Source organism: Mustela lutreola, chromosome 12 (assembly GCF_030435805.1).
Source record: "Mustela lutreola isolate mMusLut2 chromosome 12, mMusLut2.pri, whole genome shotgun sequence".
NCBI lineage: Eukaryota > Metazoa > Chordata > Mammalia > Carnivora > Mustelidae > Mustela > Mustela lutreola.
In genome coordinates this window covers 5,442,621-5,466,316 of record NC_081301.1, presented here as the reverse complement: position 1 = coordinate 5,466,316, position 23,696 = coordinate 5,442,621, and the positions used below count along the sequence as shown (strand labels likewise).

General features: G+C 58.0%; 1 protein-coding gene across 2 annotated transcripts in view; it reads left to right on the top strand.

Moving 5' to 3' along the window:
* The window catches only part of ASS1 (argininosuccinate synthase 1), a 52,085-nt gene extending 29,618 nt beyond the window's left edge, over positions 1 to 22,467 (top strand). For both annotated transcript variants that reach the window (XM_059142549.1, XM_059142548.1), the window contains exons 10-16: positions 283 to 373; positions 3,201 to 3,285; positions 3,904 to 3,968; positions 11,801 to 11,932; positions 16,765 to 16,921; positions 20,699 to 20,764; positions 22,176 to 22,467. In XM_059142549.1, the coding sequence (XP_058998532.1) occupies positions 283 to 373; positions 3,201 to 3,285; positions 3,904 to 3,968; positions 11,801 to 11,932; positions 16,765 to 16,921; positions 20,699 to 20,764; positions 22,176 to 22,221 (642 nt within the window). In that variant the 3' untranslated portion in view covers positions 22,222 to 22,467. The remainder of the gene's footprint in view (positions 1 to 282; positions 374 to 3,200; positions 3,286 to 3,903; positions 3,969 to 11,800; positions 11,933 to 16,764; positions 16,922 to 20,698; positions 20,765 to 22,175) is intronic.
* Positions 22,468 to 23,696: the final 1,229 nt, after the last annotated feature.

Sequence of the window (23,696 nt, the reverse complement as noted above, 5' to 3'; positions counted from 1 at the left end):
GTGGGGGCGTCGAAGAAAAAGATGAGATCAAGTTGAGGGGAAAAATTGTCTGATTTCTTGAGCCCTTTGTTTCCCAGGCCCCTGGCAAGCGGGGGCCAGCTTCGGGCTGGGGACTGGGAGGCCCACAGGTCTGTGTCAGTCAGTGGCAGGTGCCACAACCCCTGGTTCTGGGGAAGGGGTGCAGATCTCCGTGGGAGGTGGGGGTGCAGGGTGTGCGGGGACCTCGGGGCACGGCTCGGCTCCGGACACCCCATCCTCCAGCCTCTTTCTGTCTTTTGTCAGAACCAAGCACCTCCAGGCCTCTACACAAAGACCCAGGACCCCGCCAAAGCCCCCAACAGCCCTGACATCCTTGAGATCGAGTTCAAGAAAGGTAGGTGCCCACCTGTCGGGACTCTTTGCCCTCTACCTGGGAACCTGGGCACGAGCCCACTGCATCCCTCCTGTGTTTCTGGAAGTCAGAGCTCAGGCGGGGGCTTCAGAGACTCCTAACCAACCCCTTCCCAGGACGGCGTGGTCCGTGGAAGCCTCCAGACTTGAAAGGAGAGCACCTTCAGCCGCCCATCATGTGGGCTCATGGACACCAGGTCTGGAGTGAGAGCATTCCAGTCCCTAAGCGGTCACTTGCCAGTTGCTTTGGGACTTTGGACAGTCACTCAGCTTTCGTGGGCCCCACTGTCCTCTTCTGTAAACTGGGGATAAAAACACCGGCCGCCTGGCACTTTTACAGGATAGAATGTGGTCTGTAAGGCATGTGTCCTGTACTGGGCCCTGGCACCAAGGAGAAGTGCTTAGTAAATGGTGGGTCTTAGAGAGCCTGCCTCAGGGGCCCCTCTGACCCCCAGCTAAAGCCTAAGCTAGACCTACACCGTACGACCACCCCTTCACCCCAAGTTCAAAAACTGCCAGTGTTTTTGCTCCCTTTGGCCATGGGTGGGTGTCCTGATCTCCTGATCTCTGTCGCTAGCAACAAGACGCGTTTGCTGGCCTGACCTGAAGGCCCAGTCTTGAGCCTGGCACCAGGCACACCTCTTGCCATGGAGGACGGAGAGGAATGCAAGGTGTGCCTAGTGATGAGAAGGGCAGGACCAGGCTCAGAGTGAGGGCTCAGGGCACCCAAGGAGAGGACTTATCCTGGCAGCTGGAGAAATCAGGGAGGCTTCCTGAAGGAGGTGGTGCTAGGCAGGACCTAGAGGACCCAGGAGGAGGTGTGAGGTCATCCCAAGCCTGGGCAGGGAGGATGGACAGTCCATCCACAAGCCGACTGCCTGGGCTGGAACAGAGCAGAGGGAGGGGGACTCGTCCCCTCCCAGCAGACCTCAGGGACCGAGGATGGGGAATGGGAAGTGGGGGTGCAGATCCCTGCCCTCACTCATCCTGCTGTGACCATGAGGCCCCTCTGGGCCTTGGGCTCACTTGCCTCTAAAATAGGCCAAAGAAATGATGCTCCTAGGTGTCGAGTATGGTGTGCGGCGGAGGGAGCGGGGAGCGGAGTCTGTTCGTGTTTGAAGAACGTGCCTATTTCTGGCCTTTCCTGAGAGACGGGCCAAACCAGTGGGCATCTCCATGGCTCCCCCCATCCGTTCAAGCTGTTGAATTTCACACCACTTGGAGACCCAAGGGTCCGTGGGCTGGGGCCCCTGACTGGAGCTAGAGCCCCGAATGCCCGCTTTGTCTGACCTGGGCCTGGTCCGCAGGCATGGGGCATCCCCGGGCATCATCTCGGAGAAGGTGGCGGGATGGCCCCTGGTGGCACCTCCGACGGGTCCCCCCAGGGAGCCTGGGTGAGGGTGGGAGGCGGGCAGGAGGCAGCGGGGGTCCCGGACACAGGGCTCTGGCAGCCTTTCCTCCAGAAATAGGGCAGCCCCAAGGGCTGAGCCGGAGAAGAAACGTGATCCATTTTAATGATTTGGGGACCGTCTGGAAAAAAAAAAAAAAATAGACAGGAGGAGCCGTCCCCGACTACTCCCATTCACCCTCTAGTTAATTTATTTGAAGTTTTAATCTAATTATTAACTATTTTAAAGGCTAAGAGGCTTTCTCCGGCAGCAGCACCAACAATGTCGGCTCCTCTCTGGGGCGGGCCCCATCCACGGCCCCTGCGAAGGCCATAATAGGACCGGGAGGGCGAGAAAGGGAGAGGGGAGAGGCGGGCAGTGGCGAGAGGGGCTTAAGGTTCATTATTGGGCAGACTTACATTTAATAGCAATTTACAACCAAGTTATAAAACCCCTGGAAATGGGGGTGAAGAATGGCGAGGTGACACGCCTTGAGGGAAGCCCCTCCAAGCGGCGCCTGGCTTAATAAAGACTCGAAAGCCGCTATTGAGGCCTGATTGGCACCCGGTTGCTGGCGACATGGTAATGAGCTGGGCAGATGGGTGGAGGATTATCCGCCAACTTTGAACAGCTTTCCTTTGTCACTGTTACAGCTCTCTTGTTAGCTCCCTAATACATTTATTGCTCATTTCACACCGCTCAAGAAAGTGCCCCTTGCTATTCAAAGTCAACCCTGAACCCACCCACTGCCCCCCTCCCTGCCACCCCCCTGACTCGGCCCTGCTCTCCCCTCCGCGAGCGGCAGCCGCCTCCCTCCGGCCCTCCTGCCACCCCAGACCCGACTTCTCAGAATCCACCGCTGCCTGCGACCCCTCGGCCGCCCGAGCGGGCACCGCTGCACCCCAGCCATCAGCTGGCTGGGGCGGTCTGAGGTGCGGGGTCGGGGGCTGGTTGGGGGGGGGGGCGGCGCTGGGGTCCACCCGACGGCGTGGCAGGGGGCCGCGAGGGCGTGCGTGCATGTGCAAGCGGGGGCGCGCGCACGAGCACGAGCTCCGCGGCACCTCGGCCAGGAGGCCTGGGTAGCTGGTGGGACAGAAGGTGCCCGGGCGTAAGACAATGGTGGAGCGTGAAATTCAATTAGTTCAGGGCTGGTTCCAATTTCACAGCCCCTAAATGCAAAAGGGATGGAGAGAATGGGAAGGGGGGGGGCACGTTTTTATTGCATTTTCCCTTTCATTCTGGGGGGCGTTCTCGCCCCTTCTCTCCCTCCAGCAGGCCCCAACCTGCACAGGGCTTTTCAAGGAGTCATTTGGAGTCCATATCTGTCAGATCCATTTAAGGCGTTGCGGGCGGAGGGAGAGGGCGGGGTGGCAGGCAGCGAGCCCCTGCCCGCTGGCCCACTGCCTTCTCCTCCCACCCTAGGGGTTCCCGTGAAGGTGACCAACGTCAAGGATGGCACCACCCACCGCACATCCCTGGAGCTCTTCATGTACCTGAATGAAGTCGCGTGAGTGCCCACGGCCGGCCAGGCCTTCCTGGAAGCTAACCGCCCCCCACCCCGGGGGCTAGCGCTGGCACTGGGCGGCGGGGGCTGGGGGGTGGGCATTATGCCTGATGCTCACGGCCTGAGGCTCAGGGACTGAGAAGGCCAAGCGGCCTCGGTGCAGCCCACAGGCATGGGGTCTCCCGGTTTGATGGGAGCCTCTGGTGGCCTTCAGCCTTGGAAGGTTAATAACCCCCTGCCCCACCCCCCACAGGGTCTGCCACCCCTAGGGACGGTCCAACTAGAACTTCTGAGCTTCCTGCCAGACCTGAGACCCAGACAGCAGGAGAGGCAGCAACGGTTAGGGCTGGTGCCACACAGGACCCTAGAGCAGAGCCAACCCATTGTGTGACACAGGCAGTCCTCTCCCTCCCTGGGTCTCAGTTTCCCCACCTGTCCAGTGAGCCGTTGAAGCGGGTGACCTGGCTCTTTTGCGTCTTTGGCCCCGGGATGGTGCCTGACGCCCTGAGTGGGGATCCGGCGTCCTGCCCCTGAGAGCCCAGCCAGGTGGGTGGCATCTGACCCAAGTCCTCGCAGCAGCCGTGACAGCCCGTGGTTCTCAGGGAGCCGTTCTCCCCCCAGGGGCAAGCACGGCGTGGGCCGCATTGACATCGTGGAGAACCGCTTCATTGGGATGAAGTCCCGAGGTGAGTCTGCTCTCCGCCCTTGGGGGCGTGTCTCAGCTCCCGGAGACCCCAGAGGCCCTTCAGAACCCCCTCCCATTTGGGTGTTGCTATGGGGGTGACTCTGGGCTCGCTCCTTTCCCCCACCAGACTGTTTCTCCCCTGGGAGGTGAGGACAGTGGGCCCTTCGCCACTGACTCTCAAGGGCACGATGAGAAGTGCTGTCCTGAGCGTGTGAGGAGGAACCTGGGGGTCCAGGAGGGGTTCAGAGGATAGGGGAGGCCAGGGACCGGCCCGGAGGTCGGGCTCTCCTGTGTCCTGGGCACATCGGCCAGGTTTGGAGGCCGACCCTGCAGGGCCGATTTCACGGTCATTAAGGCTGCTCTGAGGCGGTGACCAGCCCGGCAGGGCAGGAGTCCCGCCAGGGGTGGGCACTGTGGGCTGCGCTGGTGGTGGGAGCCGGCCAGGGCCCTCCCAGGCAGGGCACAGGCTGGGTGGGGCTTGGCCTCTGTGTGGAGCCCCTGCCAGGACTGTCACCGCCTCCCGGATGGACCGGGAGTGAAGAGAGGTCTGGTGCCAACCAAGCAGGTGCCTCTATGCTCTCTTATTAACCAGAGCCCATGGGTTTCTGTCGGTCCCTCGCCAGGTCATCAGACCACACCCTCCCCTCCCAGACTCAGTTTCCCCATATGAGGGGATCTCCTATCCAGAGAGCCAATGGCCAGAGTTAGCCCCCTTAGAACAGGGTGCTGGTCCGGCAGACAGGAAGTGGGTGTCCTCACGAAAGCTCGCCCTGCCTTGCACGACGCTGACCTCTGACTTGTCCCCTCTGGGCCCCATTTCCCCAAGTGTGATGTGGTGGCCCTGGGCATGGGGGTCAGATACTTCTGACTCTGACCTATTTGGATTTATCGCGAAAGGTGTGGGGAGGGGGGAAGTGAAGCGGCTACTTTGCCTCTTTCCTGTGAGTTGGGTTTTTTCCCTCCTCAACACAGCTACTGTCTGGGAGAAGCAAGCTAATTGAAACTCTCGGGGAAGGCCTTGTCAGAACAATGTAATTAATCAGCTGCTCCCTTCTGTCCTCGGTAAACCTTTGCCTCCGACCTGTATTAACATCTGATTAAAGGTCCCTTTGTCTCAGTCTGCCCTTGGGAGACGACACAGTGTAAATCATACAAGGCACACCAGAGAGGAACCTTGGGGAGCCACAGACCAGCGCCATCATTTTACAGGAGGGGAAACCAAGGCCAGGGCTGATGCCCTGACCCACACAGGCACAGAGTGGAGGCTAAGAGCTAGAACTCTGGGGTGGGGTAGATCTCGGTTCCAGCCCATGTTTGATCGTGGTGTCCAGTGCAGGGGAGATGCCCCATAAACGGCAGTGGCCCCAGGGGCAGGCAGAAGGGTCAGAGGCAGCCTGTGCCCTCTGGGAGCTCAGAGGTGCCCTCGATGGCACCTGCCATCATGCCTGTCCCCGCGCCATCACTGACTGACTGTGGCTGTGTCCCAGTGGTGCGAGTAGTTACTACCAATGGACCAGGATTGCACTTGTGGTGAAAATGAATTGCCTTGCTGGGTAAGGATGGGCCCGAGGTCACTCCGTGAAATGCCATCCTGCTGGGTAGGGAGAGTCGGGTAAACTTGAACTGAAGGGGTGGTGATGAAGGCCTCAGCTAGGCTGTGCCGCGAAGGCTTCCTGGAGGTGGTGGCAGGAGAGGAGGCTGGTAGATGTGGAATGGAGAGGATGGATCAGGAACATTCTGGAAGATTGGGAGAGAAGGTGGGGGGTCCCCTGAGGTGGTTTATAAGGGCTGAAGGGGACTGAGCCCCTGGAGCCTGAGGGAGGCACATGCAGAGGGTCTGGACTCTGGTGGCAGACGTGAGTCCCCATCTTGGCCCCAGCACCACCGCAGAAGAAACTTAGCCTCCTAGAGCCTCAGTTTCTTCATCTGTGAAATGGGTTGTTGTATGGATCAAATACAGAGCGCTCTGAATGGTAGACTACTACCTTTTCCCCAGAGCTGGGCGGCGTCATCACCCCTGAAGTTCAGAGCCTTGAGACTGGCAGTCAGCTCGGACTCCCTTGACTTCTAACCACCCCCCAAAACCCCACCAAGGGAAAGGTTCCTGGAGCTCAGCCTTTGCAGTGACCAGGTACTCTATGTGTACCTGTGGGGGGGGGGGGGGCTGTCCCTACTTGCAGGGAATTTAGCCTGAGGGTTGTACAGTCTTTGGGGAAAACAGGATTTGGAGTCCTAGGAGCTTGCTGTGTGACCTTAGCATGTTACTTGCCCTCTCTGTGACTGCAACTTATCAAAGGTGGGGTGACACCAGGTGATCTTCCCCCAGAAGTTGTAACTGGCCTGTTTTGTTATTTGGGTTAGAGGGGTAAGAGAAGAGGGTTGCTTCATGAGTTTAGGGTGATGTCCTATTTTCATGTCTCCGCTCCGAGTAATTCATCATGAGGAAGCTTGAGCAGGCACAGTAAATGAGGGTGTTGGGGGTGTCCACGTCCCACAGTTTTCATTAAGTCTACGGAAGCTGTTCATTGTCAATGATGTTGAGGGCAGAACAGGAAGATGCTCGTGTCCGTACCTCCGTATACGAGGGGGAGATGGCCTTTGTATTGATCTTACAAAGCTCGTAATTGAAACTCGTTAAACAGCTTGTATTTTGGGGGGGGGTGCAGGGGGGAGGTGGGTGGGGAGGTGGGCAGTGTTAGTGCCCTGAGTCTGGGGTGGTCACGGGGTCAGAGGGCCAGGGGGCTGGGGCAGCTGCAGATGGAGTCGCTCTTGCTGTATTGTGGCTGTTGGCATGGTCATTATCACATTATCTTTTTAACTCCGGAGGGGGGCTAATTAAGTGAAGTAAATGAAATCAGTGGGGAGGAGAAGGGGGGGCAGGGCAGGGCAGGCAGGAGGGAAGTGGGGAAGGAGCCGGCTCCTGTCCTTCCGCTCACCTTCTCCCTCCTCCTCCAGCCTGCTGGGCTCTCTCCTTAGCTCCCAGTCCCGTCCCTGCCGTCTCACCGCTGCCTGCCGCTGCCTCTTCCCTCTACGGACTCCCTCTCCCTCCTCCTCTTTGCCTACTTCTGGTCTTCTCTGCCCGCCCCTCTCTCCTGCACCCTTCCCATCTGTCTCCCACTCTCCCCTCCCACCTCACTTCCTCCTGACTCTTCCACTTGCTGGCTAGGAAGAAGCAAGGGTTGCCCACCCACTTACCCACCTGCCTGGCCACCTGTCCAGGCCTCCCAGAGGCTCTGCTCAGATGGAACGTTCCAGATGGGGAGTAGAGGGAGAGCTATGAAACAAAGCTGTCCGTACCCTCAGAGGCCCACCCAGATCCCCAGACTGGGGCCTGCAGGGCACCGGGAGCATAGAGGATGGCTAGAGACCCACCATGACTTACCTCCCCATCACTATGGCAACCGCCTCCATCCGAGGCCCTGGTACCCAAGAGGGGAAACCCCTGGGCTCCAGCCAACCGCCCCTCTCCGGACCTTTCCACATCTCTTCCTCTAGATACTGCTTTCCCAAAGGACCAGAGCCTCTGGTCTGGGTGCCCTAACCCACACCCCCCCCCCACCCCGACCCAGACCCCAGTGGACTGGCGGATCCCACCCTGTTCTGCCAGGTCGTGCCATCCGGTTAACCCGGCAGCCTCAGGAACAGAGGAGACAGATTTAAGCCGCAGCAGTGTTTTGGTCCCCACCTCTTCCTCCTTGGTCACTCTCCGCACCCCCCCACTACCCCCCCCAGCTCTTGGCCCTTTTCCCATCCCCCCCCCTTGGCAGTAATTATGGTGTGATTGAAGCTGCTCCACGGAGAACCGCTGACACCTCTGTCTTTTTCCTGTAAACACGGGGAGATGAAAATAGACACTTGGAGCCGCTGTGCGTGTCACCGCGAAGATGTCTGTTGTCTCTTCCACCGCGACAGCGAGACTCACCTGTCATCTCCTCCTTTTTGCGCAGTGGTTTGTATGCCGACTGTCAAAAGCCCCAAATCCATAGTCTTTTAGCATCAGGTTTCTGTCACTGGTTTTTTTTAAGTCATTTTTTCCCAGAAGGAATACACAGAAATCATCTGTAGCCCCCTACCCCTGCGGAGAGGAGCGGGAGGATCATTCAAGTGCTTGCACACGTACACACACACACACACACACACACACACACACCAGCAGCAGCAGCCTGAAAACAGCTTTTTGATCAGTCACAATTAACTTTAACACCTAAGAAAAGGAGTATTAATTGTGCTGTGCATTTGAGGGCTGTGGCTTTTTTTCTGGCCCCCAACGCTTCCTGCCGTTGTCTAGGAGGGTTGATGGCCATGAGGCTGGTTCTGAGTCTGCAGGAGTGTGCAGCTGTGCCCACTGGAGACACTGCTCCTTTCCCGGGGTTCGGCTCTCGTGGGCCAACAGCAGGTGGCCCTTGGGCAGGTCCTGGCTCTTGCTGGCTGGTAAGTATAGAGGACCTCCCGGCACCCTGCACACAACCATTGTCGTCCCTTCTCTGGGCTGCTGGGAGGTGATGCTGTGGAGTCGGCCCCGGTCTCCTAGAAACAAAACCATCCGCGTGCCCACCACATCAGGGGGACAGTGTGTCCGGGGACCTCCCTTCTGGGCAGGTCTCAGTGGAAGAGAGAAGGAAGAGCAGTTTGCTTGGGGCTCAGAAGGTGCCTGAATTGGGCCAAGGTCATGCAGCAAACCTGAGCTGGGAACAAGGTGAAGGCGTCGGCTTTCTGAGCCTTCTGGTCCCCAGCCTCAGCCCTGCAAATACAGCTGGGACTGTGTCCCAGGCCTGCCCCAGCTGAAGACAGGAAAAAGCAAGGAGTCCGATTCCCTGGTTGCTGAAAGCAGGGGGCCTCCAGCTCTCAGCCTGTGCCAATATACAGACAGCCTTTGAGAGTTTCTGGGTTTTTCCGAGACGTAGCAAAACTAAATCATTAGACGGCCTGTCTCTGATTCAGTAAAAGCTCTTAGTATGTGCCGGGAAGAAAGACCAGTAAGCTTCTATCCGTGTGGCTCGCTTTAGGTGGCTCGTGGGAAGTTACCGTACTTCCGGTGATGAAACTTCTAGGGGAATTGGGAACTTGCCCTTTAACGTGGTGGTCGCTCGTGTCTGCCATGCTGAAGGCAGACATTTCTAAATGTTCTACAAATGTCTTTGTAAACAGGTGGCTGAACCATTGCGCCTTTCCCCGTGGCCTGGGGCCAGCGGGAGCCACTTGCTTGTGGCTCCTTCCTGTCCCCTCCCAGGAGGAGCCCTGACTTCTGGGCTGAGTTTTTGCAGGTTTCCCATGACTCCCCGTTTTCACGCTCTTGGCTCTTCTCAGTCTCCCCTCCACCTCCCCCTCCAACAGCCTTTCTGGGTTGGGGCTCCCAGGCGCTTGGTGGAAACAGATGACAGAGCCCGTGTGAACTGTGTTGGCAAGAGTGACAAGGAGGTTGAGCCAGGACTCTGGGCTTGGGGCCGGTGCGTGAACTTGGTACACTGGTGTTTTTCCTGCTGGGGAGGCCATTTGCTCCCCAGAAGGTCACAACGGGATCAGGACAGCAGATTGGCCCAAGAGCCACACTAATGAAACAGGACAGGCTCTTCTGCAGGTGGGGCTTTAACACGTGTGTCCCCCCCCCCTCCCCGAGACCAGGCTGTCAGGGGTTTGTGGATAAGCCCCTAGAGAGGCTCCTTCCTGCTCGGGAACACTTCAGAGCTAGGGTGGGAGCCCAGGCTGCTCCTCCTTGGTCCCCCAGATTTGCATTCCCGTCCATGACCCGGGGAGCACAGGGTCGCTTGGCCAAAGGATCTGAGGGGCAACCTGGAGCAGGGAAGGGACAGCCAGATGCTTCTCCCACCGACCTTGAGCAAGTCACTTCTCTCCCAGGACTTCAGTCTGTCTATCTGTAAAATCGATGTTGGGGCCAGACTGGCATTTTAAGGACATCTTGGTGGAGCCCGGGCTCTGCAGAGAAGCCTCTGCTCCCTGTGGTGGGGCCTGGGCTCTCTCTTCTGTGTGCTAGGCTTCTGCCAAAGACGGAATAAGGGGTTTGCAGCTCAAGTTAGAATGGGGCACCAGTGGTCTGAAAGGACCTGTCCTGGCAGCTGACATTTCTCCAGTTCCCGGAGTGGTGGAAGACGGAAGACAGGAAGGTCCCTTAGAGGAGGATGAGTGACCGCACCCTCAGCCACGCCCCGGGGGCTTTGGGCTCCAAGGTCAAAAACAATCTCCTTCTGATTTGGGGGGTGGGGGGAACAGGTGGTTAAAAACTCTTTTTTTAAATGTACATAACACTGACCATTTTACCCATTTTGAAATCTGCGGTTGAGGGGCAGGAAGTACCTTCACTCAGTCGTCATCCCCAGAATCCCCCAGCATTCTGTCTTCCCCAACTGAGAACCCCCCAGGTAGCCCCCACTCAAGCGACAACCTCCTGCTGCCGCCTCCTCCCCACCCCCTCACCCCCGCCATCCCACGTCCGGTCTCCGTGAGCTCCATGACTCTGGGGACCTCCTCGAAGTGCAATCGGGCAGTATGTGCCTCCCCAGGCCCAGCATGCTGCTCTCCAGGTCCGTCCCCATAGTAGCAGGTGTCAAGAATCCCCTCCTCTTAGAGGCTGAGTAGCAGCTTACCTGTTACATGACTGTGCCACATCCTGTTGTCCGCTCAGCCGGTGATGGACATTTTGGTGGCTCCCGTGAACACGGGTGCACAGATCCTTTCTGATTTCTAAAGCAACCAGTGTGGAAGGACTGATAAATTTTCGGGATCACTGTGTCCCTTTACCGCTGTAAACATGATGTGGTGGGAAGAAAGGAAGCTTTCAGAGTCGCGTCGGTGGGATGGGGACTGTTCCTGCTGCTCTCCCATAGGAAGAGCGGACGCAGGGCAGGTGTGCCCATGGTCCGCTCAGCGCGCTCCCCTGATTTATTCGAGAGGGTCTGGCCGTGTGCGCATGGGCAGTCCTGCCTCCCGTGCCTCAGTGTCCTCAAATCCGGCGTGGGACTCCTCATCAGACCTCTCTCCCAGCCAGGACCATGCTCAGCTCAGGGTCACTTTGGAGACCTCCCTCCCCCTGGGTCCAAGCAGGTTGTCTAGGAGGTAGAGACACAGGGCCCTGAGGTCATCGGGAGGGGGCTCGAGCAAGACCCTCTTCCCACAACCTTCTGGGTGGGGGCCCCGTCACCAGCTGACCTGCGGGGCAGCAGCCAACACCGGTCAGGGACTTGGCGCCTCCATCCCGGTCCCAGCTCCTCACCGGGCCCGTTCTGTCTCCTCCTGGGCTCAGTTTCCCCATCTGCAGGTGGGGTTGGTGCGGGAGCCCACCAGGGCCCCGGCAGCCACAGAGGTCAGGGTGTATCTGCAGAGACATGGCTGGCAAGGGAGCCGCCGGCTGAAGGTGGCATGTGTGTGTACACATGTGTGTGCATGTGTGTGCAAGCGTGTGCACAGCTGTCCCCTCCCCTGGCTCCCCAGTAGAAGGGAGGAAAGGATATTTGGGGCCCTGGGCTCCACCGTGGTTGGTTTAATTACAGGTTTTCAGCCGCGGGCCGGTGGGCACGCGTTGGGAAGGAGGGGGAGCAGCTCCGAAACCCTGTCATTTTCCAGCGTCTGAGGGCCTCTTCAAAGGGGGGCATCCAGACATTTTCTCCACAAGCCGCAGAGTGGACTGTCGTGGCCCCAGCATGAGCATAATGACAGGCGCATTTTGCAACAAGCTGGGAGTGAATGGGTCCGACCGGCTTGTCTCCTGTCAGACGAGTCATTATTATTTTTTTTTTTTTTTTGTCATTTGCTGACAGTTTGGGTTTCATGCATTTCTCTCTTTTTTCTCCTTTTCCCCCTGCCTGGAAAAATGGCTAGGTATCTACGAGACCCCAGCAGGGACGATCCTTTACCACGCTCATTTAGACATCGAGGCCTTCACCATGGATCGCGAAGTGCGCAAAATCAAACAGGGCCTGGGCCTGAAATTCGCTGAGCTGGTGTACACAGGTGCGTAGACCACCCCCCCCCCCCCGCCAGGTGAACAGCGCCCTCCTCCCTGCCCACGGCCATCCTCACAGGAGCCCGACAGGGGCAGGTTGGAGGGGGTCGAGCCAGGGCAGGGGACAAGGAGTTGGGGGCGCTGACGGCACCTGCCTCCTTCACTTACGGGGTGTGCAGTCCCCAAGACAGCCGGCTGCCTCTGCCCGCTACGATTTGCACTACTTGGGCAGTGTCACCCCTCGGGTGGCCCGCTGTGACCCAGCACGCACCCTCTGGGGACATGAGCCATCCCGAGGGTTCCTCCCAGCGTTCCTAGGAGAGCAGCAACCAGCCCCTTCTATAGATGAGGAAACCGAAGGCTCAGGGCTAAAGGACCTTGTACAAAGTTACATAGCCGGAGTGGCCTAGCTGGCTTTGAGCCCAGGCTGGGCTGTGACCAGGCAGAACCTGGAGCTGTCACAAACAAGGGAAAGCCTGCCTTGACCAAGAACTTGGTCCTAGGCCTGGGCATTGCCTGAGCCAGAGGTAGCCCATGCATGCAATGACATTAGCACATCGTATGGCGGGTGGTCCCCATGTCACAGGTGAGACTCAGTGCCATATCTGTCACAGGTCTGGAATCCAGGCCTCCTGACCGCAAACCCATCCCTCACTCCGTGTCGCGGGGGTCCCCAGATCCAGTCCACGGCCTGTTTTTGTTCAGCATGCAAGCGAAGCCGTGGGGTGTTTTGGGGTTTTTTTTTTTAACACATTTTTAAAACAGTTGGGGGAGAAACTGTTTATTAATAGTATTTCATGTCCCATGAAAATGATAGGAAACTCAAATTCCAGTGTCCATAAATAGCATCTTGGTCATGGCCAGGGACACTGGCTTACATGTTGTCTGCGGTCGCTTCTGAGCAACAAGGGCAGAGTTGACAGAGACCACATGACCTGCCGAGCCTAAAACATTTACTGTCTGATCCTTTCCTGAAAATGTTTGCTGACCCTGCTCTGTCACATGAGAAGTCCTATCCAACGGTCCTTCTGAGTTGTTGTGGGGGCGGTGGGGGACATGCTGCCTCGAGGCCTGGACATCAGGAAGACTGGGAAAGTGCATATTCATAATCCCTACCTGGGATCAGCCTCCACTGCCCTTGCCTGGTCCTCTCTTCCCCTCCGAGGTTTTATTTCCTTTGAAAGCTCCTAATCACTGTAACTCATCTTGGGATTTCAAGGGGACTCGGTGGTTACAGACGGGTGATTTCTCCCTCCCATTGTATCTGGCAGCTTTGAAGCCTCCCCCACCCCCCCCACCCCGCCCCCAGGTACGGACAGGTGTTTAAATACCATTGTCTCCTGCAGCCACTCTTGCCCAGTGGGGTTTCAGCAGAAAGGTGGATTCTGGTTACAAAGTAGGAGAGTCATTAAGCCTGGAGGGCCCATAGGGGAGAGCACCTGGCCCGGCCAAGTGGAGGCAGGCGTGACTGTCTTGCTGCAGGACTCTGAGCTAGGCACTCACCGACATTACCTGATCTCGGCTGCACCAAGGTGAAGAAGCTGGGCCCCAGGCAGGCCAGGACACCTGAATAAGGTTGCATGGCTGATGGGCTGGGGCTTGGAGCCCAGGACAGGCCGGCTTTGGAGGCCAAGCCTTCAGCCGCTCCAGTAGACCCAGCGGGCGGTGGGAAGGTGGGCTGGGGCCCTTAGGAAAGGGAGATCAAGGGGTCCCTCGGTGTCGGGGGCACAGCCTGGCCCGCCGGCTCAGTGCCTTTACACCTGACTGCCGGGGTGGAATTCTTGTTCTGTTACCCACTGAGCCCTCCAAATCCCCAAATAAAGTACAGTGATTAGAAGCTTTCAACGGATTATTGATACTCGCCTTCCCAGGTACCCGTGATGTCATCAGGCCCCTGTAGATGTCTGCTTGGCCTCGGGCAACAGCCTGTCCCTGCCACAGCTTGGAGGGGGTGCCTGATGTGCTTTCTCACGTTCGTTACCGAGCGGGTTAAGCTAGTTAGTGAAGCTCCCTGTGCCTCCGTCTCCTCATCTGCGGAGTGGGAATCGTAACTGTACGTGTCACACAGGGAGGACTAACTACATAAACATTTGCAGAAAGCATCTAGAACTGGGAAAAATGCAATTTCAGTGTGGGTTGATAAATTACAAAGGCCTGGAGTGGTTTCTGAGGCTGGAGTCAGGGACTGGGGACCTTGCCTTGGGCTGGGTTTATGACCTCGACTGGATCCGTCTCTCCTGAGCCTCATTTGTCCTCCTGTAAAATAAAGGGCACCAGGCCAGATCTCTTCTCGCCGCTCTGCTGTGACACTTGGCTTCCTCGGAAACACAGAGAGAGACTGAGGCACTGAGAAGCCCTTCTACCTCGGCCCCACAGCTAGATGCCCTGTTCATCATCCTGTTCCCGCCCCATCCCCATGTTTCGCTGAGGGCTTACACGGACCCCCTTCCCCCAGCCAATCCGTGGGGTCACCCTGGCAGCACCCCAGCTTCAGGACCCATTTCCTTTGGGGCACATAGCTCACCTCCTCTCTCTCGGCTGTTTCTTCAGCAGGAGGACGGGGTGACACACAGCTTGTACAGAGAGGGCTGTTGTCCTGATCCGCACAGTGCTCAGCCCTCCCCCAGACCCAAGACACCCATGCAACATGCCAAGCTCCCTCTCCCTCTCCCCAGGCCCCCGGGGTCTGCTGGGAAAAGAAATCTGAGTGCAAGACCCCCATGCAGGGGAGGTGGGAGATCCTGAGATAAAGCCCAGGCCAGGTGCTCCCACGTGGGTTTCTGCCCAACCCCCCCCCCTTATCTCTGGCTCCATCTCCTCCCTGTCTTCCAGGCTGAGAGCTTAATGGTCTAATTATCCTGACTTGGCAAGAAGGCCAAGCCACTGAGGCATGGCGGGGTCTGGGGGCCATCAGTGTCCCCTCTCATGGGGGTGCAGCCCAGAGTCAGGAGTACTTTTCAGGATCTCACTGTGGATGGAGACCTCTCTCGGTGCCCGTCTCCCTGTATAGGGAGTCGGGGGGCTGGCGGAAGCCATATTCAGATCTCGAATTTTTAAAATGCTTAATGCTCAGCCTGCATCCCATCTGGGAATCCATCTACCCCCCGACCCGGAGGGTTAATAATATCTGACTGTGCAAGTGAGGAACCCAGGTGCAAAGAGGGTACATTGCCTGTCAGTGTAGAGCAGGAGACAAACCCAAATGACAGGAGGCCAGGGGGTGGGGACCCAATCTCCCCTCTCCCTGCCTGGCCCTCCCACCCGCCCCACAAGCCACCAGACCCTATCCCAGAGAAGGCCTGCTCCCCTTTCCCACGGAGAGCCTCTGCAGGTGCCCCCGGAGGCCGGGCCTCCAACAATAGCCCTGGATCCGGGGCTGACCTGGCCCTTTATCAGGGCAGGAGATCGCGCACCATCTGGCCCCGCAGCTGCCCAGGTGGGCTCACCTTCCCAGCTCCGTTTCAGGGAAATTCTACCCCTCAAGCTGGCCCTCCCCCAGGCCTGACCATGGCCCGCCCTCCTGCCACCGAGACTAGAGAGGAGATGGCTGTCTGCACAGCTGAGCCCGTTGGTGCTGAGGTACCGGCCCCGGAGCAGCCGGGAACTGAGCACACAGCCTTTGGGGCCTGAGGGCTCTGGGGGACAGAGTGTGGGTAAGGGGCAGGGGCGGGGGATAGCACATTCCCCAGGCACCTTGTATACTGACGGATGCTCCTTCCACAGGAAAAGTCCCAGATTATCCTGTGAGGCCAAGCTGTTCTTTTTCTTTTAAAGATTTTACTTATTTATTTGATAGAGCATAAGCAGGGCCAGTGACAGGCAGAGAGAGGGAGAAGCAGGCTCCCGGCTGAGTAGGAAGCCTGACTCGGTGCTCGATCCCAGGACCCCAGGATTATGACCTGAGCCGAAGGCAGAAGCTTAACCCACTGACCCACCCAGGCGCCCCTACGCTGAGCTGTTCTAATGTAGGTCCACCCCAGGCCTCTCACTGCAGCCTGTGTGTGATCTTGGAGAAGCCTCAACTTCCCCAGCTCTTACCTGCTCGCTCAGAAAAGAGAGAGGTGAAGAGGGTTTTTCTCGCAGGACTGTTTCTGATGATGCAAAGAGCTGGTCCGGGGGAAGAATGTAGCCTGCGCTCCGTACATTCAAGAACTTGCATAGGAAAGTATTAGCAGCCTGTAGACCGTTTACGGATGTCCGGGGGTGGGGGCAGAGCGGGGGGCTCTTCCTGTCTGTCAGGCAGATGCCCAGGGCCTCCACACCCAGGAAGCCCACTCACTGGTCCTGGGAGGGAGGGGTGCTGCATCCTCGCCACTCCGTAGATGGGGAATCGAGGCACGGAGCGGTGAAGCCCACGCGCTCACGGTCTTCCTGACCCCGAACCGCCCACCCAGCTGCCCCTGCTGGGTGCTCGCATCGCTCAGCCTGGGCTCGCACACACATGTCTAAGTCTTAGCGGAGCTCTCCTGCCCCACAGCTGTCTTCAGGACCCGAGCCCCCGTGGGCAAATGACAGCATCCCTTCCTGGCTGTCTTCCCATGGTCTGGCCCCCTGTGGTGCCCGACCGCATGGCATGGGGCCGAGGTTACCTCCCCGCTTCCTGAGCCTTGGGTGGTGACTGTTTGCGAGGGCGGGGAGGGCCCTCCTTACCCACAGGAGACCTGCAAGGTCACGGACAGGCACGCGGCTCGTTCCTTGATGCGACTGTTCACCAGTGTGCTTTGGGCCAACGGCCACCCCCGAGGTCCCCCGTGATGGGCTGAGGCTCGGGGTGCCCTCCCCGGACCCCCAGCCCCGGGCCGCAGCCCACTGGGCCTCCCTCGCTGTTTCCTCCCCGCAGGTTTCTGGCACAGTCCCGAGTGCGAGTTTGTGCGCCACTGCATCGCCAAATCCCAGGAACGCGTGGAAGGCAAAGTGCAGGTGTCTGTCTTCAAGGGCCAGGTGTACATCCTCGGCCGGGAGTCCCCGCTGTCCCTCTACAACGAGGAGCTGGTGAGGTAGGTGCCCCCCGCCCCCAGGCCCCCCAGCTGAGGAACAGACTGACCTCATGGCCAGCGTCGCTGCCGACCAGCTTTCTCCACAGAGACGCGCCGAAGCACGCATGGGACGCGGGGGAGACAGTCACCAGGGGAGTCAATGCCGCCCCTACCCCTGGGCCTTCTAAAGGCACCCGGCAAATGGTCACCTGAACGTAGAATTAGGCAAGATGGCGTCGGGCTGTGCAGAGGCGCAGGAGAGGCTGGCTGGGTATATAACGGGTGTGGAGAGGCTTCCCTGAGGAGGTCACCTTGGAGCCGGGCTCCCAAGGACAGGAGCTAAGCAGGTGGAGAGGGAGCAGGAGGTTTCCAGGGACACTGACATGTGCGGAGGTTCTGGGCCTTGGAAGAACATTCCAGAACATCCCAGGCAGTACAGGAACGCCGGGAGCCAGACCTCAGAGCGTGAGGGTCCCGGGGCCAGATCTTAAAGCGATGGAGCCGTCAGACCTGTGCTTTTCAAGCTGCTTCTGGCCATTCTGAAGAACTGATTTGGGCGAGGTGGGCATGAGAGAAACAGGTTTGACAACTGGTTAAGAGGTTAAGAGTAGAGAGGGCTTGGATGCGGAGGGAGATGAAAAGGTATGGAATCGTCTGGCATACGCAGTTGAGCCCCCGTGGGTGGCAGTTCCCGAAGTGAGGGGGTTCTTGAGGGAAGATCCTCCCTGTGGGCTCAGACACCTTGAGGGTGAGTCATCCTGGAGACAGACCAGGAGGGTATCTGGCCAGCCCGTGGACACAGAGGTCTAGAGTGGAGGAGAAAGTGGGGGGAAGACAGGGCAGGGTGGCAGACATCTCGAGGTTTCCCAAAGCCAGAAGGAAAGCGGCCGGGAGGGGAGGGTCAGAGTGAGCCTGGAAGGGAGCCAATGAGGGGACTGGAGGCCACGCCGAGGGCGCTGCCCAGCCCCGGAGGCCACGCCGAGGGCGCTGCCCGGCCCCGGAGGCCACGCCGAGGGCGCTGCCCAGCCCCAGGACAGTCCAAGGCAGCCCGAGCTCTTGAACTGCGCCTGCACTTGTGCACGAGAGTGTGGCCTTTACCGAGGACCACAGCATCCCCTTGGGAGGTCACCCGGCCACACAGGAGGTCGGGACCGACAGCCCCACCTGACGCAGGTCCCAGGCCCAGCTTAGCCCCGGCACAGGCGCGTTGGGAATTAGCGGGCGAGTTTTGTTGGGTGGTCAATATATTTCCCTCTTTCCCGTCCTCGCCGCGTTGAGCTTCTCCCCCCTTCCATCTTTCTAAACACTTTATAAGCCATAAATATAACTGAATCAGTTTAGATCAGTCGGGGTAAATGTCAAATTATCTTCTCTCTTTCTCTCTCTGGCTCTTTCCTCCCTCCCCCTCCGAATCAGCAGCCTCTAATAATCTGCCCAACCCTTCATTAAACCTTACAGCCTCACTCAGGGAGATTAAATGAAGAAAGTAAAAAGGGGAAGGAAAAAAAGAGAGAAAAGCAGGCGCATTTATTCTCACTGTGTCTCCGACCATTTCCCCTTTCTTTTTGATTTCTACATCGCTGACTTGAAAGCCCTTGAGTGACAGCCTCGCAGGGACCAGCAAGGAAGCCGCGAGAGGTAACAGAACTGGAAATGCCGTGGCACAGTAGGTAGAAAGTAACGTAATTATAGAGCAGGTCAGAGCCACTCGAATGAGCAAAAATAAAAGCACAGAGGTTTTCTGTAGACCGTCAGGGGAGGTAAAAAAAAAAAAAAAAAATCATTGTAAACTCTTTTTCCACCACCAACCCCCCCCCCCCATCAACCACCACCCCAAACCACAGTTTTAAAGAGAGGTTTCTCGGCTCCCAAGAAGCACCTCTGGGAGGCCTTCTTCAGCCTCGCACGCAGGACAAGCGTGTCCCCGGACGTGGGCCTCTCTCTGCCGGGGCCGCCGGGGCTGCCGGGGTGTCCGGGGAGGGGAGCGGGAAAGTTTGTTTTGACAACGCGCGCGTGAGGTGGCAGTGAAAAGGCAGATGAGCGTGGAGGGGAGCTGGAAGGGGCCCTGAGCCCTGGCTTCTCCCTGAGCAGAGCACAGGGATCCTTCCGAAGGGGACGGGTGGCTCGGACAGTGGTGGTGCGTGCCACAATCTGATTCACGTGGGGAGGGGCAGGCGTGCTCGTCCAGAGCGAGGTCCCTACAAGGGAGCTGCAGAGGCTCATGCTTAAGTTTGTCTGGCTTTTTCCTCTGCCCCCTGAGGGGTGCCAAGAGGCAGCCCCTCAGGGGTCCGGAAGCTTCGCCCTTCCAGGGGACTTGCTGGTCTACTCCTGGTGGCTTGTTGCCACCTGAGACCTGGAGGGGCCCGCGGAGGTGGGGAGGAGGAAGGAAGGGGTGGGCGTTCATGGGCAGCTTCGCGAGCCCCGTGAAGGGCAGGGCCGGGGCGTGGTGGGGCTAGGTTACCAGAGCCCATGTCCTGAACAAGGTGTAGGACAGCTGAGCGCCGAGACCCCACTTGTTGTAAGAAGTCCACAGTCCACAGAGCCAGCCAGAGGCACAGCCTTAGGGTCTCGGGGGGAAAAAAAATCAGCAGATTCCCCTCTGCCCTCCTCCTCCCCAGTCTCACCTCTCCGAGAAGGCTCCTGAGGCGGCCTTGTCATCGAGAACCTTGAGACTGCTTTGTCCTGAGGCTGGAGTTCTGGAGACGGGAGGACAAGGGGCTGATTCAGAGCAGGATGCGTGAGAAACAGAGGAGGGACCCCTCCCCACCAGAGGCTCGGAGGGTGGCCATGAGGCGCCAGATCTGAGACCACAGTGCCCTGAACTTGTCCTCAAAGAGTTTATCCCAGCCGCGATTAAGGCCGATGGGTGACGGTTTGCTGACATCTGCCACCCCTGCACGCACCGTGGGCCCTGTTCTCGTCTTGCTCCTGCTTCCCCGGCACCTGCAGACCATAAGTGCCTAAGAAGGGCCCGTATAAGTGAATGAGTGAATGAAAGACACAAGTCCTCGTGCACGTGTGCCAGGTGTGGCAGCCACATCATTTCCCATGGGGCCGGCGATAAATCCAAGAGGCCTATTTGGCAGATGAAAGCCCGAAGCTCAGCGAGCAGGAAGGGGTACCCTGAGCTCTGAGGCGGGAGGGGTGGCGGAGCCTGACCGGAAGGACTGTGGTTGGGAAGGGTTTCTCGAAGGACGGCTAAGTGAAAACAGCCCCGAAGGTGAAGGCTGTCGAAACCGGAAGATGGCACTTGTAGACAGCGGGAACATTTGTAACAGTGGTGGCTTACCAGGCCCTTCTTGGGGCTGGCCGGCATGGGGTGGGTGCCAGGTTTGTGGATGGATCTCCGTGCTGGTGGAGCAGGGAACCAGCACTGAGTTCTTCAGGGGTACTGTCACAAGTCCGAGGCTGACCCGGGGGCATCCCGTGGCCTCCTGGTCCTTTGGGCCACTGGATGCCATCAGCTGTTGCTGGAGATGCCTGAAGGCAGAGCTGGCTCACAGGTGTATCCTCACTGGAGGATTTCAGCCACTGGTGCTGGCTGAGCTGGATGGAACCCTACCTGCACATCCACGGAGCAGGGCTGAGGCTCCCTGCTCTCCAGCGCTGGGCATGGTGCCTTGCCCATAGCAGGGCTCCTGAATTGGACAGAAAGCCATGAGAGACCAAAGTTTGGGCCACGCTTCCCAAGATATCTTGGGTACCCACAAGCCTGAGCTGTCATCCCTTGCCCCGGAGAGCCCCTGCCTCCGGAAGCGAAGCCTAGGGTGTGCTGACCGGCTTCTCCTCTCTCCGCAGCATGAACGTGCAGGGTGACTATGAGCCCGGCGATGCCACTGGGTTCATCAACATCAACTCCCTCAGGTGAGCCGCTCCCTCTGGTCTTCGGACCCCCCAGGTGCGGGCAGCAAGCTCTAATGGGGCCTCGGCTGCTCTGACTGCTGTCCCATCCTAGACAAACCCCGCCTTCCCGTCCCTCTGCCCACAGCATCTTCAGTGCCTCCTGTTCTCAGAGGGGCAGAAAGCCTTGCTGGAAACTACCAGAAGCCTGGGTGCTTGGGTTCCCTGTTTCTGGGTCCTGCCCATTGCCTCAGACATTCACTCCCAACCCCTCTGGCTGCAAGAAGGACTCTACCAGGAGCCCTTGCCTGGGCAGGTTTAGAAAGGCAGATGGCCCAGAGGTAGAAATGGACCTCAAAAAGTCATCGGGCCGGAAGGTCCCTCGTGCCTGTCATCATACCTGAGCTACAGATCGAGCCGGAAACCATCCTAGCTATGTGGATGCCCATGGCCTGGTGGGGTAGCACGCGTCATCTGCAGTCACTCTGACCTGGGTTCAGATCCTGGCTCCGCAGGATGGTCTCAGACCCCTTCCGGACCCCTGGGAGCACAGGTGGGGATACTGACCCTAGCCACCTCGCAGGTGTGGCAAAAGTTTGCATGAGTCCGGGGACATCAGCCCGGCACTCAGCCCGGACTCTGGCCTGCTAGAAGAGCTCACGTGCTCAGCCTAGGTGTAGCCTGGGGAGGGGATGGGCACGCGCGAGGGCAAACAGGGTCATTTATGACCACTGGCTATGATACACTAACTTCCAGCCACTCTCCGGGGTTGCACTGAATTCTTACACAAATTTGCAACCCCAGAAACAGGCCCAGAGTGGTTAAGTAAGCCGCCCACAGTCACACAGCTAGGAAGCCTCGGAGCTAAGTCCAGAAGGTGTGTCTGTCCAACTCTTGAGTTCTGAGTCACCAACTTCCTTCTCTCCGGGCTTGGCGTCGGGAAGAAGGCACGAGTCTCTCTTGTCTCCTGAACACATGTCCTGGGCACAGAGCCACCATTTTGTCCCTGGAGCCAAGAGACGCTGAATCCAGCCTGACCTTCCTGGGCGCTCTCCTGCTCCAACAATCACCTCCACCTACCCCGCCTCCTTCGCCCTCTGTATTTTATGACTATAAACCCTTTTAAATGGCCCCGAACACATTGGGTTCTCATAATGGCCTCTTCATCGCTCCCACTGCCAGTTAAATGCTTTGTCTTCAACAATGCCAAGCAATGTTTTCCCCTAAAGATAAATTAATTACATTATCCTGTTTGGAGGGCAGGAGGGGCCAGGGCAGGAGCGGGAACAGAGCGGGAGAAAAAAAAAAGACAACTTCACACACATCTTAACTAACAGCTGCCCCCCGCCACCCGGGTTCTGCCTGAATTAATTGAACGGAGTGCATGTTGTTATTGTTAATTTACATTTTTCTTTGTTTTCAATCGGGTTTACAGGCTGAAGGAATATCATCGCCTCCAGAGCAAGGTCACTGCCAAATAGACCGGCTGACAATGAGGAGCCGGGCCTCCTCCTTTGCCCATCTCCCAAGTACAGGCGCTAATTGTTGTGGTAATTTGTAATTGTGACTCTCCGTGGCTGGCGGCCTGGTGGGGGTGCCAGGCCCCAGCTTTGTTCCCTGCTCCCCGGTGGGGGTGGGCCCGCCCCGAAATGGTCATCAGAAGGAGGGGCTGGGGCGGCCGCAGTGGGGAGATGTAAAATGACAATTAAAAAAAAGGATACACGAGATTTTTGTTTCCTTGTTTCTGCAGCGAGGGCGTGTGTTGTCCGTCTCGTTCTCCCTACACCGACCTTGTGTGTTTTCTGAGTCAAGCGCGGCCAGACGCGTCTTTTCAGGGGAACCTGTTCCTCCGGAAGGATGGGACACTCTCTCTCCCCCAGCAAAACCCTGGGGACCCAGATAGTGGCCCCTGGGCCCACTTAGGAGAGTTGGGGTGACATGCTGGAGAGCTGTCCTGCCGTCGCCCACGGAGAACAACCGGGAATGGCGGCCATGGCGGACCACACGAGACTCCCCCCACCACAGCACAGTGGCCTTAAGTAGCCCAAGTTGTGGAGGAGGAGGAGCCCCCAGTAAGAAGAAAAGCCTGGACAGAGAACAGAAAAGGACAGGCGCAGCATTTAACCCATACTCTTGGGGGGAAGCCACCTGGCCTACAAGGTTTCCGCTACTGCACCTCCATGCCCAAGGCCGCCATGTTGGTTGGCGCAGTGACTCCGCCCCCGCAGTCGTAGCTCATTGGACCATGACTGGGCACCTGACCCAAACTGAACCAATCAGAATGTCACTCCCAGGAACTGTACAGGGGCAAATAGCCGGAAGTGAGCCCAGGTGTACTTAGGCAGGATAGGATGCTCTGTGCCCGGGGAAGCAGAGAGAGGAGAAAGAAGCAGGAGGAAGGTAGGGAAGAGTGGGTTCCAGGTTTAGAACCCCAGTTCCCATCCTGGTATGCCCTGTGGTGCTGCTGGCGTTTTGTTTTGGCGACTCCGTGCCCACCGCAGAGTCCAGCGCAGGGCCTGAACTCAGGTTCCAAGATCAAGACCTGAACTTGAGATCAGGAGTCAGACACCCCACTGAGCCCATCAGGCGCCCCAGTGCTGGTGGCCTTAATGGTGGCATTTCTCCATCCGGATCCTGTAAGACACCCTGGGGTTCTCATAACCAGTTGTCATTTAGGGCTTAAGCTTGATGAGGGAGTTTCTGATTCTTGGAACCAGAAGCATCTTTACTGGGAAGACTCGAGTGCTGGTTATTCTGGGCCCCGCCCTGGTTCTGATCTCTGTACTGCCTTTGTCGGTGAGGGTTTCTTTCCAAACAGGTTATGTCTTGAAAACGTATTTTTCTCTAATTATAAAATTATAAATGAATTACTTGATATTAATTTTGCCAAACACTTTGCTGTACATTTTATGCACATGATCTCACTTGCTCTCCAAAACAACACTGAGGTAGAAAC